Raw genomic sequence first — 18058 nt, 5'->3', positions numbered from 1 at the left:
CCAAAGTAGCCTACAAAACTATACTACAATTATCCTAATAAAGAAGGGAAAAAAAAATCTTCAAGATATTCTTTTATGTCGCCTGATCCAATCTTCATAAAATAAGGATTTCCATTTGTATGATCTAGTTGGATCCAATCATTTGTGATTTGTTCCTCCATTAGATCAATCTTCAAATATAAGTTGAGAACACTTTCAACATATTACAAGTTCAAGATCCAAACAAATTTTGTTCAAAAGATAGTCAACTCTAAAAGTGACAAGTTATGGTTTTAACTCATCAGAAATTGCAACTGCTCTTGTAATTTGAACTATAATTGCTCCAACACATTTTATGCATAATTTAATGTCTTTTTCCGTTATTATATGTGTTTTAAGGATAATTTAGTAAAAAAACTGTTACTAGATTATCTTCTATTCTCTCAACCTAAAAATATAATTCACATTCCAATCAACCAAACAATAAAATTTAGTAGTGTCAAGAATATTTGTTTTTCTTTTCTAAATTCTACCAATAATATTTTAAGTAATATAAATAAAGAATAATCATATTACTAGAAGTAATCACACCTTCCTTAACTCAAATGTCCAAAGATTTGAACATGATATTATTACAATGATTTAACTTTTAAGTCAATGATATATAGTTAAAATTGAATTATTATAATAATTTATGCAAAACATGAAAGAAAATTAAACATAACATAAGAAAAATTATTAAAATATGATGAAAATATGACTATGTAAAATATAGGTAATGGTCTTATAATGCCTTGAATATGATAATTACACCCAAAAAACATAAAAATACAAGACTTTTTTTCTTTCTTCTTCCCTTTCCTTCCCTTTTTTTTCCTTATTCCTTTTGATTTTTTTAATCAACATATAGTCAAATAAAATTGTTGCATTTTTATTGAAAAAAGTTTCAACTATAACTTTTCATTTTTTATTTCTCAAAAAAGAACTTTTCATTAAAATGTCAACTATAGTTAGGTGTCTTAAGTAGAGGTGCTCATGGGCCGGGTGGCCCGGCCTGCCCGACGGCCCGCCCAAATATGGGAGGGTTTGGGTAAAATATAGGCCCAAATATGGGCTTGGGCAAAACGAGGCCCGCTTAGAAAGCGGGCAGGCCTCGGCACCATTTTTTGGCTTTTCTACCTACTGATTTAATAAATATATTTATTTTTTTAATTTTAAAATATTTTTACATATTTTTTTAATTTTTTTAATTTTAAAATATTTTAAAATATTTTTAAAATATTTTTTTAATTTTTTAATTTTTTAATTTTAAAATATTTTAAAATATTTTAAAATACTTTTTAATTTTTAAAATTTTTAAAATAAAATGGGCTGGGCGGGCCAAAAATTTTTATGGGCTCTGCCCAACCTACCATGAGCACCTCTAGTCTTAAGCAGCCTTATATATATATATGTATATTTTTAGGCTGTTGCCATGTCCATGATTTAGGGTGAGTTTGGATGAGCGGTGCGTTTACCTGCGGTTAGTGTAAAAACAATGGCAAGGTGAGATTAGATCTTGTAGCGATCTCAGTAGCGTGAGACAAAAAGAAACTAAACGCATCATGCATCAAGACTCAATCGCCCATCCAAACCCACCCTTAGTGGGCAGTAGGCCGGCCAGATGCATAAGCCCATCGAGGCTTTATTACTTTATTTGCTGTTTAATTTTATCTATTGTTTTGACGGTGTGAAGACGGGGTAGAAAAACGGACCATTTATCTAGCTTATCCAAATCGAAAGTACAAAGAAATGGCTCTCCTCACCTTTAATCCACTTACCTGTCTCTCTTCTTCTCCGGTTCGTTCTTGCTCAACGTCGTTGCCCATCGTTGTTTTACCAAGTAAGTTCGCTTTTCATTTAACGTCATCTTCTGTGTGGTTTTTCATCGAACACTTTGTTGTCATTGATGTAAACATTCTTTATCTTGTTTGAAATCTTTTGTATTCGTCGTCAGTTTCCAGGTTGCGGGTGAATAGAATCGATGACCATTGTTCAAAATGTTCAATTGGCACACAGTTTGTCCCCAGCAAGAAAAGATCGGTGATGACTGTGAAAGCATCTTCTGCAAGTACTGATGGCGAGGAACAGGTTCCGGCGGAAAGCAAGAAGGAAGATTTACCAGTAGGGCAACTTCCTTTAGAATCAAAGATGCAGCAGATGGCGGAGCAGAAGATGAAGATGAAGATGGCGAAGAAGATAAGGCTTCGTAGAAAGCGACTTGTCCGCAAGAGAAAGTTGAGGAAGAAGGGACGATGGCCGCCTTCTAAGATGAAAAAATTGAAGAATGTATGACCTTTTGCTTACTCGTTTCAGCTTTCTTCTTCCTACTTTGTAGATCTTATATACTGTTATGCAGTGATGACCTTAATGAACTGAATCTGCTGTTATTCAATTTCATTATGAAAACTGAAAGATAAATGCCTAAAGTGCTTGCCTGATTTTGGCATCTCTTATGCGAAATGATGCTAATACGTTCCTTTGATTCTTGAATGCATCTGATTCCGAAGCATATATATATGATAATCCTGTCATTCCATTTCACTACCCTGAAACTATTTTATGAGACAAAAGAAAATGAAGGAAGTTGATTCATTCTTTGTTATTAGGATTTGGGTGAAGAATATGGTAAGCTATGTTCTAATGCAGTTATCTTACAATCAAGTATGCCCACAAGATGAGATGCTTGTAATAATATATTTATTTACCTTGTTTTTGTATTAATAATAAAATTTTAAAATAATATAATTATTTTTGACTTATCCTCATCGGGTATTATTGTAGATTGAAACAACAATAATAATACATAATTGATGGATAAAAAGATATTGTCACGAGTATGAAAATATCAAGTCAATACATGGGTACATTATTAGTAAAACAATGTAATGGACTAATCCATTATAAGAATGTTTTTGAATTATTATGTGTTAATCATAACAATTTTCATAGTGATAATAATGTAAGTGATTCTTGAACTTGAGGTCACTATAATTCCAAACATCAAGAGGCATATACTTTGACACAGTGAAAAATCTTCCGTTATGTACCCTAAAAATTGTTGTTAGATATACCATAAATTATGTAATGGGAATTAAGTGACTGATAAGATTTGTTCCTCCTACATGATAAGAGCGATGTCTTGCACCCTCTTATAGAATTAGAATAAAAATGTATGATCATACTCAAATTAATCGATATAAGATATCAAACTCATTTGAATATTTTAATCTATTTAAAATTTAGTATATAAAATATTAGACTATTCAAATGTGATTGTTCCCATATATTTATCACGCTTTTAAATGCACTTACAATTAAAAATTAAATAAATAATGTGAGTCTTTTTTAATGGAAAACCGAAAATGTGAAAATCTCTTAAATGCACTTAATCTCTTTTTTTTAATCAACTATTTTTAACTTTGTTTTTAATAACTCTACTGGAATAGATTCCAGTGATGTTTTTAAGAGACCCAAAATAAGAATAAATAGAGGATAATAAGCTACTGAAAACCGTTGAAGTGATACGATATACCAATGATTCATTTCCTCCCATTTGTGAAAATTAAGGACTAAAATAAAAGGGGGAAAGTTATTTTATGATTCAGGGACATCATCAAGGACAAAAGAACCAAGTTTACCTGACCTAAATAAAGTAAGAAACTTCTTTGATACCATCAAACGGGATTCAGATGACTTATGAGGTATCCTCAATACTTTCTGCAGCACTTCATATTGATGTTCAACAAGGCACTCCATATCATTCTCATCTTCGATACTACCACCAAATTCGGACAGAGTTACATAGAGTGCATGTCGAACTTCTGCTACAAGATCCTGAAATTGAGAAACAACAAAGAGTGAGAACATTGAAATAATGATAAATGAATAAGGTTTTGTAGTTGATCCTTTTCTCTGAAATCTGAAAGTCGTAGAACTTATAATATCAAATAGGACTTAGTAAAAAGAATGAGGATTCAATTATGGCAAGCAGACAGAATTAAACCCAAGCTGCCGACATGTAGTTATAAATCATACATAATGTTCAAATATTTTCTCAAGAACGTTCTTTAACCCTTGTAAATTTATGAAAAAACATAATTACAGGTAATATCTTTTTCAAAATAATGACGAATATATGCACACACAAACAGGATTCTGATTAAATGAAACCTTTTGTAGTCTCCAAACTTATAAAACCTATCCGACTCTCAACTTTTTTACCCTATGCGTGTATATTCATAAGCAATTGGACCGCACGAGATGAAAGTTCCATGACATTTTCTCTAAACTTCGCACAATCTTCATAAACATAGCTGGAACAACTCTGTAAATCTTTTGCTACGCAAATAAGAGACTAAGCAACTCAACCTTAGAATATAATTCGAACTTTACATGGAATGGAAGAGACAGGCAACTCACAAAATATTCTAGTTCGAACTTTGCAACCCTGCATACTGGAGACTAAGAAACTCGACCTAAAAATATGGTCCAGACTTTGCTTCACATGCAAGATACCAGCAACTCCCAAAAGAAATTAGTTCAAACTTTCCCCATGTTTTAAATACAGACAGAAAAGGACAGCAGCAGTTTCCATTAAAGACAAACTACCTCTTACAGCCTACGTCTATTGCATTATACTAAGACTGATACTTATGCAATCAATATATTACATATATAAATCACACCATTTTCCTGGTCAATGTATAAATCACATTCTTTTAGGACACATGTCTAACCCATTGTGGAATCCAATAGAGATAAAGCCTTATTATTACCTTTCATTTCAAAGTAATTTTTAAAGGATAATTTCAGCTACACTACTCTAGACTTTGTTAGATGCTATAATGAGTGCATCCAGAAGATCCTAGTCAAATCGAAGTGTTTCTTTTCTTTTTAATTATTTTTTCAGATGCTATTACTATAACTTGAGACTTCAAGTGTACAGCTAAATTCCAACGTACTTTTATTTGAGTTATAGACCAGATGATCTCTTACAGAGTCAACACTTATTGTTATCTATTGTCATGGGTTACTGCCTGTGACTATAAGCCTCGAGTATAATCCTTTCTTGGAGAGTCACAGTCTACTGTGTACAAGTGTTGATGCCTTGTGTAAGGAGATTTTTGTGTGAAGGATTCAAGCATAGTGGCTATTGAGCTCCGAACAATCACAGATTTGAACATCCAGATTCATAAGAGTAACTATGCAATTCCACTTAGCCTTATTATCAGATTTCAACCTATCTATAATTTTGTCTTAAGATTAGTCAAACTAGTAATGCTCACATAAGGATTTGCTAAATTTGAAAGATCTTAATGAAACCTAATGCTGACCAAACATAAAAACTCAAAACAGTGAAATATCTAACAAAAACAAAAAACAGTATCATATCTAAGCACCGTGGACTACAATTAGACTTGACGACAAAACTGTAAAAAGCTTCTCACAGACTTGAACATCCTGAATAAGAGAGGAGAGAGTGTTGACCCTTACTACCTTGACATACAGCAGATCAGATGCATCGGGCAGCTTCTTCATTTTGGGCCGTATATCTTTTGGATTGTAATCTGGTTTGTCCTCAGAAATTTGGGTGGTCTCTTCTATTGGGTTAGCTAAATGCTTCCAGTGAAGTGGAGTGCCTCGAGTATTCAGCACAGTCAGTAGATATTGTACAATGCGATCCTCACCAACTACTGAATCCTTTACAGACCCTGCAAGTGCATCGAGGTAGTTGAAATTCTTTCAATAGCTAGGGTCAAATGCAGAAAACTGAACTTACCACTTTTATATTAGCCAAAAGGATTTAGACACATCCTATCCAGTGATGTCAAGGCGCAGCAAAAATGGCCATTACCGCCTCAGCCACCTCAAGGCAAGGCGACATCAATCAGGCGAGTGCTTGGTGCACTTTTCAGGCACCTTCATTACACGCAAAAAAAGCACGCCTCACTAAATCGCCATTCTATTCTCCTATTTACTTTATTTTGACTTTTAAAAGAAAAATATAATATAATATAATAAATGATTTTTTAATTAATTGCTGACCTACTTTTATTATATAAAAACCTAGTTAACTCTTAAAAGTTCAAACTTTTTAAGAGAAGATGAAGGAAATTTAGAGATAGTTTCTGACGATGATATTTAATTTTGTTCTTATGGTGTTTTATTTTACAATATATTAAGTAACTTATTAAAATTAAACTATTGAACAATGTTTCGAATTTATAAATTGAACTATATTAAAATTTATCTTTCTTTTACTAACTAATTAATACTTATTAATTATATGCATTAGTTACATATGTTTTCAAATACATTTTACATATATATTTATATTTATATGCTTGCGCCTCGGTTTACTCGGGCGAGCGCCTCTTTTGTGCCTTGCACATCAGGCTATATAGAAGTCCTAGTGCCACGAGTGCACCTGGCGCCCTTGACAACATTGATCCTATCTCTTAAGAAAATTTTGAATCAACAATCTTCAGAAAAAAAATGGTACAGAAAAAATTGTCATAACAACTTCCCACTTGCATAAATGCAGCAACTGTCCAAATTCCTTTTGCAAAATGAAGTCTAAAACAAGCTAAACATTCAAGAAACAGCAGAAACACTCCATATTTTGAATCCACGTATCAGAACCCCCATTTGAGTATAGATCTATTACAAAAGGAGCACATGCTTATATGATCCATACAGTGCGATAAAGGAGAGTGCAAAATATGTACCTGCCAGAGCTAGCTTTAACCCTATCTCTATGTTTGGGATGTTTGGGACTAGTACACCTGGTGTATCAAGCACATAAATGCTTGGTTGATGAGCAATCTGTAAGTTTGTGAGGACAAGGTATATTAAAACATAAGTCCTTAATATTATGTTGAAGTTACTATTCATGAATAAGAATGGAAGACAAAGTACTTTAATTGCAAATTACTGAAAAGAGAGAAATGGAAAGGGAAAAAAAGATGGAAATGACTGTAGCAGAAGTAATAGAGAAACACGGGAAAATCTAGATAGTTCTTTAGAGAAATCATCATTATTAACTGTACATAAATCAAAAATAAAAACCAAGAAATTTTCTAAATGACCAAAAAAATTATGTTTGTTCAACTTTAATGCTCAAGACATCACCAAATCAAACCAATAGCTAGAGAAAGGTGACAATTTCTGTTGGAAGGACATGACTGCATCATACCAATGACCAAAAATGAAATTGAGAAAAAAAGGATTTAGTCATTAATCACATTAATCCTCTACATAAAAAACGACTCATATTACAAAGGTTAACGTGGCTGATATATCCATTTAAACAAGTCATAATAAGTTGATACGCATATAATTTAAGATTAACATGCTCAATCAAACAATGCCATTGTAATAGGAAATCTATTTTATTCAACATAACGATTGTGACAACAACTGTTATAACTTAAAAATAATTAAAAATATGTTCACAATTGAATTTGTATCAATATATTTTAAAACGAAGATAAAGATTGAAGATTTAGTAAAACTTCATAATATAATTAAAAATATCTTATATTTCTGCTTTACTTGGTAGTTAAGTGGATCAAAAATAGATATGTATCTAAACAAGTGAACCAGCCATTATCCTTCATTAGTTTCAACATGGAGTCAATTTCACATTAACTGGGCCCAATATGACAAGTTCATTAATTGTCTTGAACAGTGACCTAATTTTACTAAATGCGCCAAAACCCACAAGGTATCTTAACTGGGAGTCGTGTTTGCAGGCCATGTTGGGCACTACGGTTCAAAGGCTAGATTTACTAGTTACAACCAGATTAAAAAGAACACGACGAAATGAAGTTCACTAAGATGACAAATCTTAGCCATGGCTTGGATGCCGTAAAATAGCTAAGTCCAGCTTGTATCTGGATTCATCAGGCACATGTATGTACAAAAGAGAGAGGGAAGTAGAACACTTGACCTTGTAACCAGCAATATCTTGAGTAACACCTGGCAATGGACCAACAGTGGCTCGTTTCATCTTCTCCTGCACTATGCATAAAACTCTATACTATTATTAATCAAGTCAATGTATCTGGATTAATCAATTTCCATGCTCAAAGATATTCTGTCTTAATATCAGATCTAAAAAGTAACTTCTTACGAGGAAAGCGAGTTGATGCAATTTGATGGATTGAATTTATCAAAGCTGATTTCCCCACATTAGGAACGCCAACTACCATAACAAGAAGGGTAGGCTCTCTTGAAATCACTTCCTTCAATTTCAACTCCACAAGATCAAGAAGCTAGAGCACATGAACCATCAAAAGGGAAAAAAGGAAAATGATAAAGAACAACATAAGTAATGGATGAAGCTGGAGAGCAATGTGAAGAAATAATATTTCAAGATCATGCAAATACTGTATGAATAAGTACATAAGCAACCAATCATAAGGAGATACAATACAGCAAGGTTTATTGACTGACAAGCATAGTCAAATATATTTAGCTCATGATTCAGATCATTCTAAATCAACATTAATAGAAATTCTAGAAAAATAAAGTACTCGTATCTATTTAATAAACCCATGCGAAAAGAAAAAAAATCATATTGAACAATCAATATCATAGGGTGGAATAGTAGAAGTGAGAACGTAAAACCACAGCTTTTATCTTGTCTAATCTAATCAGATACCAGTTCTTGGATAATAGCATACTACATTACCTGAAATGGCATTATCCAATGGAGACAATGAGCATAGAACCTGATCTTTCCAGTATAGACTTCAACCAGACATCAGCTTAAGTTCTGAATGCCCCAGAAATTAGGTTTACATTTTTAGTCATCTTTTAATTCTAACAAATAAGAAGAAATATTTGTAACTTAAAATCAAGATACACGCATTTCATTGTTTATTTTATAATACTTCTTCCCTTGGAAATCTCTTCGTCCTAATGTCTCCTTCCCCAGCTCCCACAAATTGAGGGGAAATTTTCTAAGCATGCAGAGATAGCCCCCATTATCCAATGTAGAATGAAAAGGATAATCCCTGCACTTTAGGGCTTAGTTTCTCTAGTTTCCTAGTTTGAATAAAGAGATTAAGAAGGCTTTTCCTAGAATATATCTTGTTTTAATTTGATTGTCTGAAGCGATTTTTTGTTTTGTCGCTGCGCCTAGGCATGCATCTTGACATCATTATCTACATCTTTTTTCCATTATTATATAAATTTCAAGTCTAAAAGATCCAATAGAAAAAATCATTTTATAAATTATAATCATGTCGGAAAAGAAACAACCTTCAGAAAAGCCATGGACGTTGACAATCATGTAATTATACGACCCTATCCAAAGACTAACTTCAAAGTGAAGATTTCAAGAAAAGAAATTGAATTGGTTCTCTTCTATGTCAATTTGATCAATTTACATGGGTATTTGATACAAAATCCAAGGGCAAGGATGTGCATCAAGAATTAACTTTTCTGAATGGTCCCATTACAAGGTCTAAAGCAAAGCAATTGAAGATAAAGTTACAAACTTTCGTGCAAGAATTTCTCTTTAAACAACTTGTAGAAGCTTGTGAAACTTCAAGAGACATCAAAGACAAGCATTGGATCACTTATCAAAATTTGGAGAAGAGCCCCAACTGAAGTGGGATTTCTGAAGGTCCCAATTGGAGTAGGAGAGTTTCAGTTGAGGTAGGGCTCTTCATTTTTAGAGTTTTAGTTGTTTTAGAAGTTTTTTTAATTTAGGAAGCATGTAAAATTCGGTTGACATGAATAAAATATATTCTTAAACCGAGTTTAGAAGAGTTTTAGTTTGAGTAGAACTCTAGGACTTCTAGTTAAAGTACGATTCTATTATTTGAAAGAGTTAATATTTTATTAAAGTTTTGATGTAATTAGTACTCCTCCATGTCATGGCTGGTCAGAAATGGTAGTTTCTAGAATAGTCCAAGTCATACTAGGATTCTTGTAAAGGGTGACCAAAGTTCTTTAATAATCTTATTCACCCACGGCCCGCCCTTAATTATGGTTTCTGGATGTTTCTTTGGGATAATTGATGAGGTTCTCAGCACATATGTAGTACGTAAAGGTTGTAAATGAGATGTTTAGTGCGTTCCAAAATTGCCTATAAGGATACAGAGCCACTAAAGTTCATAGTAGAGCTGATTAGCTAATTTAAAAGGCTAAGAGAAGCTTACATGATGCAATTATGATTGTAAAAAGAGCTTTAGAAAAGTCTACTGGTGTTACTAGAAGTGGTGAGGTAATAATACTAGAGGCAGCATGAAGGTGCAATAGATGGGAAGTCTAAACTTTTTATTAGTGTTTATGGCAAAGTTATTGAGGTTTTCACACAACAGGTGACTAACAATGCTGGGTTTCATTCAACTGATGTGCTAAACAAATTGAAATTGCATACTCACTCATTCTTCTTCACTTCAAGTTTGTAGCTCATGTAAGATGTTTGTAGGTGTCAATGCCTCTCAAGTGATGATCTTTTCAAGAAGGCAGAGGAGTAATCTCTTCAGTTACATCCTTGAGGACAAGGATGTTGTTAAGGGGAGGCTCCTTATACGTGCCTAATATTCTATTGTGCTGTTTTTAGTTTATGGTCATCGTTTTAGTCTAACACTGCATTAGTTTCTTTTAATTAGTTGTTAGCTTGTAATTAGTTACAACTTAGCAATTGCAAAATGCCATTCAAGGCATGTAACTTTGGAAGGGCGGTACACAAAATAAATATTCCTCTTTACTGAAAACTCCCTAACAAATTCTTCTATTCTCTCATTCTTCCCTTCTTTCTCTTTCTTTTCTTCTCTGTTGGTCAGCCTAACCTCAGATGGCCCATATCATGCCCATATCATCCACAAGGGAAAGGAATCAAATCAACTAACCTTTCTGACAGAACTTCTGCTATGTGCACTTATAGGAAGGCAATCTTGCTTACACGAATCAAAATAACGGACCCATTTCTGCAGAAAATAATAATATCCCAATAAGCATCATATTCGCATCATATTCCAAAGACATAAGCTAACTGAGTTCATTGACACAAAACACCACATAATCTCAATACTGAAGTTTTCATTCGAAATAGAAATACAAAGAATTAGTAAAAACTATGTTCGGTTATTACTTCTGCTACAACTTTCTCACTGGTAGCTAAATAGCAAAACAAAATTCGAGTAATTAAATGAATGCTTTTGTATCTTAGGGGGGGGGGGGTTTCTTTCTTGTAAAAACAAAAGGCAAATCAGCAAAAGTAACAATCAGACACAGCCAAAGGCTAAACAAAAAAAGGGAAAAGAAATAAAGGAAAGAATTGAATGCAAATATGTACGAACATTGAGGACATTGGAGTTGGCTAAATCTTTCTTGTTGAGAGCAATGACACGTCTTTTAGCTGAGAGCTGAGGCTGCAAGTCTTGATTAGCAGACGAAAATGGAATCTGCAAATAACTATTTCTTTTTAACTAAAAACAACAGTAGAAAGAATTTTTGAAAACTTGAGGAGGAGTAATTGAAGCAAAATGAATAAAGAGAAAGGACTAACACGGGCATCACGAACTTCGATGACGAGGTCAGAGAGCTTGAGGCGGCTACGGATGGCGCGAGTGGCGGCGGCCATGTGGCCTGGGAACCAGTTAATGGCTCCACCATCTTTGCTGAATCCAATTTCTCCCACCTCCATTGCTTTCTTTATTATTCCTTTTTTTCCCATTTATTTCCTCAAAGTTGTCCCTCTTCTTCTTCTCTGCTCTTTTCGAATTTCGACAGAGATTATCACCGGCGAACTTCAAGTGAAATGAGAAAAACGAAACACTACTCTTTTTCTTTATTCTATTTTAGATGTTAAGCCCAAGTTTGACCCTAAATGAATTGGGTCTAAGCCCATTTTATCTAATATTAAGCCCAGAAATACTCCACACCTTTTTAGGCAGCTGCTGCGTTTGTTATTAATTAATCAAAATTAGGTATAATTTGAACTAGTGATTAATTTCTTTAATTGCTTTTTTTTAAATTAATTAAAATTAAATAGTTGCAATTTTTTAAAAAGGTTTAATTAATTCATTTAAAAAAATGGCAGGATTGGTACAGAAAAAATTGCAATTGCTCTGATTAAATAAATACATGCGTATTTGAACTTAATTAATTAAAATTGATTACAGATATATAGCTAGAATTAAGATTATTTGGGATTAAGTTATGTATTTGTCTATTAATTATAATGCTAATGAAAGGATATCATTTACTCTTTTATGCAAGTTATGATTCTGCCATTGTGAATAAAGTCATATCATGCACGAGTCATGTATCTAACCTACCAACTTTTGACCCACTACCTTGAGAGCATGTTTTCAATATATTAAAGCATGCGAGTTATACTCATATGGCCATTCACTTATTCGGAATTTAGGTAAGTTACATCATTAACACCACAAATAGATAAATCGACAAACGAATATAAGATAAATTAAAATTAGATATTGTCTGATGTATTGTTAATCTAAACAATTACATTTGTCTCTATTTTATGGAGTCAATCGAACTTTGATACCCATGCAAGTTATCTCCCCAATTAAACTTATAGGCAACGTAATAATCCTAACATGAATAATTTGTTCAAACTAATTTCATTGACCACGGATAATTTAGATTACCTATTAATATAAGTTATCTTATTGCATTATAACTCGATCATATATAACACAACTTCATATGAGTTAAACCATGTGTAATCGCTAAACCAATATCTGTTTATTCATTTTGCTTTATATGCAAAAACAAAAAACAAAAAAACAAAAAAAAAACAAAACCATTGAGAACAATCATACAAAGAATATTACATAATCACGTGGTGATTTTATAATTTATTCAATCAATTTAGACAATTACAAGTAGGCTATGACAAAAGCATTGCAGTAAGGGCACAAATCTTAACAATCTCCCACTTGCTTGATTGAAGTAATTGAGTTATATTTTGCATTCTCATACCTTCATGTTTCTTAAAACTACTAGCCACAAGATTCAATGTAAACACATCCACATGATTGTTTTCAAATGCGATTTTGATTACATTTTACTATTCCATCACCTACCGCATTTGGTATGATATGATATTTGCAATTTATGTGGTCTTTTTATGATTTTTTTCCCTTAGTATTTGTTATGGTCGCATTGTTATTGTAATACAATGTCTACGCTTTTAGAAAAAAATCTCATAAATATAAGTATATGTTATTTGATCGAAGTTTTAAGCATTTGCTTGAAGTTCATTAAGTTGGTGATTACTTATTGCTGAACCAGGATAGTTTGTTTGAAGAATAGTTTGGCGTTCGAACATGAATTCCCTATTATTTTTATAAAATGTTGCTAACACTTGCAAAGTTGCAATTATTTTATTAGAGAATTTTTTTTCAATGGAATCTGACTTCACATACGTTGAGATTTAAGAGGACATGTTTCATAAACAATTTTCCAACAAAAATTTCTAAGTGCTGAAATTTCATTAAGAATCGAAGAAATTTGAGAAAATAAGTCTACTAGTGCCATAAGAAGGAGCTAAGATATTGACAATTGAAAATGAGGCTTGATAAACCGTAGAATTAACTTATAACTTTTTTAAGAAGCCATTGCAACTTTGAATGTGGTGGTTGAAGAAAGATTATCCCATCAGGTATGCCATAAATTTATATAAACAAATTTCAAGTCGAATAATAACTTGAAAAATTGAAGACAAATTTTAGTTATCAACTTTAGAAGTTAAAATATTTGAATACTTCTTTAATTTAATATTACATTAAAGCAGTTAGCTTCCAAAGTGATTGAAATTTAATAGTAAAAATGGGTTTAAAGAGTTGCTTTCTTGAAGAGATTGATTCAAAGCTTGATCTTGAGTTGACAGGATCCACATAAAGGGTCTACGGCATTAGACTTTGAAAACAAGATTTTATCTTCCTTCTTTGAAGAATTAAGATCAAGAAGTAGTTTTTGATAATTTCTTGATCAAGCAAACTTAGAGTTCTTCTAATTCCTTCAAATTTATCCTAGAGTTTTTGAATCTTGCTCCTCTAAACTTCTAAAATTATTTATCACTTAATTTAATTTAATTAATATAGTTCCTCACCTTCGCTTAGGAAACTTAAATTTGAAATTTAGTTATTGTACTTTTATTTTTATAAATTTAATCTCTTCGTCTTTTACATTTCAAATTTTAGGTCAAATTCTTAACACTATTAAACTTATTTTGTTAAATTTAAATTCATTACAAAATCATTTCTTTTAATTACATTACCATCAAGTGAGTATTTTTCTTATTTCAAAATTTCACATCAACAAATTTAACAAAAAAATATATATTATTACCAATGGAACCTGAATTTTGAAATTTGAATATAGAGGAATGAAATTCCTAAAATTAAAAGTATATGGATCAAATTCCAAATTTACGAAAAATATAAGAAATTATGAGATATTTTAACCAAAATTCTATAAATGATAAATGATGTGTGTCGACACCATTTTTTTGGTAAAACGGGGTCGACTTGGATTTTGAAAATGAAAACGAAAATGAGAGTCGCTACCAATCTTTTTTGATGAGGTGTGATCGGGTCACCTCATAAAACGGTTGTTTTTAATAAACGGTTTAGATTTATTAAAACAATGCTTTTGGTCTGTGAAATTCAAAGAAATAAGTTCGGGAGTCGGTTACATACGAGGAAGGATTAGCACCCTCGTAACGCCCAAAAATTGATACCTAGTTGATTAATTAGTGTCTTAATGTCGAAGATTGAAAACTTTGAAGAGTTTTAAAAAATACGATCCTTAAAAAAAACTTGAATAACATGGATTGAAATTTAAGATTCTCTTGTTCTGAAGGAATATCACATCCAACACGTTAGGATACGATACTTTAAACCCTCGAAACCAAGATCACCTTATGGTTTCAGAAACCCATACTTTGAAGTTTTAAGGGGATATTTGGCTATTTGGTCAAACGAGAAATCGAAACCCAACACGTTAGGGCACGTTTTCTCGAATTTCTAAATGCAAAATATTGCCTTTATTATTTTTTTGAGAACTCCTCATATCGAGAAAACAACATGTCATATCCAATGCGTTAGGACACAACGTATCAAATTCCCGATTTGAGAATAAATGCCGAAATATTTGTTTATTTGAAAGAAATCATGTCCCGTAAGTTAGAACGCGATCTTTTATTAATTCCCGAGACCGCTTAAAAACTTAAATTTGAAAAGATTCGTGTATTTAGATTTATTGTGAAAATTGAAACCCCGTGAGTTAGGGTACGACCTTCTCGAATCTAAACACGAGATTTTACTTATTCAAAAAATCATAATTTATGCATTGAAATTAATCTAACTCGGAATAGTAGAGCATGGCGTTAATGTGCGTAGCAAACAATGATGAACACGATAATGGAAGCGTAAAAAATAGGTGTGTCATAGTAAACGAGATAAATAATAGGAGAGACAAATCGATCATATCACAACAAATAAATAAATGAATAACTAAGACATTCTTTTAAAATAATAAAGAACATATATGCAAATAAATAAATAAATATCGAGTGAAACAAAAATGCAATAAATAAAATTAATAAAACCATAAAATTATAATAATATGTGTGCATATATATATATTAAAATTGTCAAAATATAACAAATATGTATGTATATAAATTATAAATTATATGTACATATATGTATTATAAAATGTATATAAGTATACGTATATTTTAAGATAGTATATACAAATATATATATATATAGGAGTTATAAAATGTAAAACACATATATATTATAAGAATGCATGTATATATATATTTTAAAGTTATAGAATATAAAACACATATGTATGTATAAATATATAAAACATAAAACATGTGCGTATGTATATTATAAAAATGTGTGTATGTACGTGTATAACAAAGTTTTAAATAAAGATGTAAATAAGCAAACAAATAACTAAATAAAGAAAGAAAGAATTAAGATAGAGATGGCTTAATTGTAGCTTAAATTAAATTAGCAGGATAGATTATAAAAATAAATAAATAAAGGGACCAATTTCAAATGCGTAAAGTACAGCGGGGATTAATTGGGAAAATATCCCATTGACCTCATGTGCTGCGTTTCAATGGACCAAAATGAAACGAGCAGTAAATCTTATGGCCCAAATCAAAAATAAAAAAGAATTAGATTACACTATGTTGCAAAAGCGGAGGGGCTGAACATGCAATTAGCCCCTCCCAACAAAACACGCGGATCCTGGTTATTGGGCCGGGTCAATTTCAGGTCTAAGACAAAACGACGTCGTTTTGGACACTGATGCAAAGGCTCAAAACGGCGTCGTATTTACCTTGTATAAAAGCCAAAAAAACAGATAAACAAATCAGTTTAGCCACCCCTTTAAAAAAAGAAAGAGAGAGTTTGAAAACTCTCTCTTGTCCTCTCCAAGTCTGGCCAACAGGGACGTCACTCGTGCCGCCGTGGCCAACGGTTGGCGACACACGAGGGCGCTCCTGATCAGCGCGTTCAAAGACCAAAGCCTTAGAACGGGGAAACAAGAAGGGAAAAGAAATCTTGGTCCTTCCCTAAACCCAAATCTGACGGCGAAAAAGGACCGATAACAACAGATCTAAAAGCCGATTCAGGTATGTTTCTTTCTACTTTTCCTCCCATTTTATTATCTTCCGTATTTTAAAGAAAATAAACAAATAAATAAAATGGAATCAAAACAAAACAAAACAAACAGAGAAACTCTAAAATAAGAGGTAATCCCTTCTTCTTCTTTTGTATTTCTTTTTATGTGTTTGTAGCCGAAGAAGAGAAAATACAAAATGGCTCTTGTTGTTTTTTTATAGGCCATTACAAACAGTTTATTTTCTATCTTTTGTTTGTTTCTCCGTTGTCTGCTTCTGCTGTTTGCATTGATTTCTCTCTGCAGGTGTCAGGCGCGCGTGGGGGAGGTGTGCGGCGGTGGCGACAGAGGTAGTGGCAGTGGCAGGCCTAAGGGTGACAGAAGACCTAGATGCGACGCACCTAGTGTTTTTGCTTGCTGAGATTTTTTAGTTGGTAGGCTTAGGGTTTTTTTTACTATTGGGCTGTTCTGATTGGGTCTGTTACTGGGCTTGTAATTGGGTTACATGGACTGCTAGCCTTTTTTTTTAATTTTAATTTGGTCTGGTTTGGGTTTTGGGCTGGGCAAAATTTGGGTTTTACAGCTGCCCCTCTTTGCTCATTACCATATAACGGGAATGAAGCAAAGACTTTTAATAAAGACAAATTTTGCCCAGTCTCGCCAAGTCTTGACTTGCTTTGGTGTCTTTCCTCTTCAAGTAGCTTCGTTCTAGTCCACTGCGTCTTATTGCTTCGATCCATTTCACAGCATCTTCAGAGAGATATGACTTCTATCTATTCTGCTGCAACTCTATAGGGATGGTTTTGATCTGCTTCACTACAACGTCAAGGAGATAAGACTTGTTGCTGCAACCTGCTCCACTGCGGCTTCAGGGAGATAAGGTTTGACATGATAAGATCTGCTATCTTACAGTTTGCTCCACTGCAACTTCAGGGAGATAAGACTCGTAACTTCAATAGATTTGATCCGACCAACTGCAACTTTAGAGGTATATGATTCATTCTTTTAATCCGCTCCACTGTAACTTCAGAGAGATAGGATTAGTAGCTTCAATCTGCTCCACTGCAACTTCAGGGAGATAAGACTTGTATCTGCAACTTGCTTCATTGCGGCTTCAGGGAGATAAGGTTGGTGGCTTAAATCTGCTTCCCTACTACATTGGAAAGATAAGATCTGCTATCTTCGATCTACTTCGCTGCTGATACTGGAAGACAAGATCTACAATCTTCGACCTATTCCACTGCTGCTCAAGGAGACAATATCTGCTATATTCAGTCTACTTCGCTACCAATACAGGAAGACAAGACTTGCTATCTTCGATCTACTTCGCTGCCAATACAAGAAGACAAGATTTGCTATCTTTGATCCACTTTGCTGCCAATATAGGAAGACAAGATCTGCT

The 18058-nt window shown here is 32.8% G+C and overlaps 2 protein-coding genes across 2 annotated transcripts; one reads left to right on the top strand and one right to left on the bottom strand.

Annotated features, from left to right (window-relative positions):
- The first annotated feature begins 1692 nt into the window (after positions 1–1692).
- LOC105786198 (50S ribosomal protein 5 alpha, chloroplastic) lies at positions 1693–2481 on the top strand. The gene is made up of 2 exons (XM_012612538.2): positions 1693–1861; positions 1976–2481. Exons 1-2 carry the CDS (start codon positions 1771–1773, stop codon positions 2311–2313), a joined length of 429 nt encoding a protein of 142 aa, XP_012467992.1. The 5' UTR covers positions 1693–1770; the 3' UTR covers positions 2314–2481.
- A 1041-nt stretch (positions 2482–3522) lies between these two features.
- Positions 3523–11808, bottom strand: LOC105786197 (short integuments 2, mitochondrial). The gene is made up of 8 exons (XM_012612536.2): positions 11549–11808; positions 11340–11444; positions 10890–10967; positions 8156–8297; positions 7973–8043; positions 6750–6846; positions 5518–5732; positions 3523–3855 (listed from the first exon to the last, which is right to left on the bottom strand). Exons 1-8 carry the CDS (start codon positions 11714–11716, stop codon positions 3616–3618), a joined length of 1116 nt encoding a protein of 371 aa, XP_012467990.1. The 5' UTR covers positions 11717–11808; the 3' UTR covers positions 3523–3615.
- Positions 11809–18058: the final 6250 nt, after the last annotated feature.

The sequence above is a fragment of the Gossypium raimondii genome, chromosome 1 (genome assembly GCF_025698545.1).
Source record: "Gossypium raimondii isolate GPD5lz chromosome 1, ASM2569854v1, whole genome shotgun sequence".
In the NCBI taxonomy this organism is placed as follows: domain Eukaryota; kingdom Viridiplantae; phylum Streptophyta; class Magnoliopsida; order Malvales; family Malvaceae; genus Gossypium; species Gossypium raimondii.
This window is presented reverse-complemented; position numbering and strand designations above follow the sequence as displayed.

Coding starts and splice junctions, on each gene's coding strand:
- LOC105786197 (XM_012612536.2), bottom strand. CDS start 11,716: ATGGGAAAAAAAGGAATAATAAAGAAAGCAATGGAGGTGGGAGAAATT. Junction 11,445..11,548: donor TCGAAGTTCGTGATGCCCGT/GTTAGTCCTTTC, acceptor AGTTATTTGCAG/ATTCCATTTTCGTCTGCTAA. Junction 3,856..5,517: donor CTGATCTGCTGTATGTCAAG/GTAGTAAGGGTC, acceptor TCTCAATTTCAG/GATCTTGTAGCAGAAGTTCG.
- LOC105786198 (XM_012612538.2), top strand. CDS start 1,771: ATGGCTCTCCTCACCTTTAATCCACTTACCTGTCTCTCTTCTTCTCCG. Junction 1,862..1,975: donor GCCCATCGTTGTTTTACCAA/GTAAGTTCGCTT, acceptor ATTCGTCGTCAG/TTTCCAGGTTGCGGGTGAAT.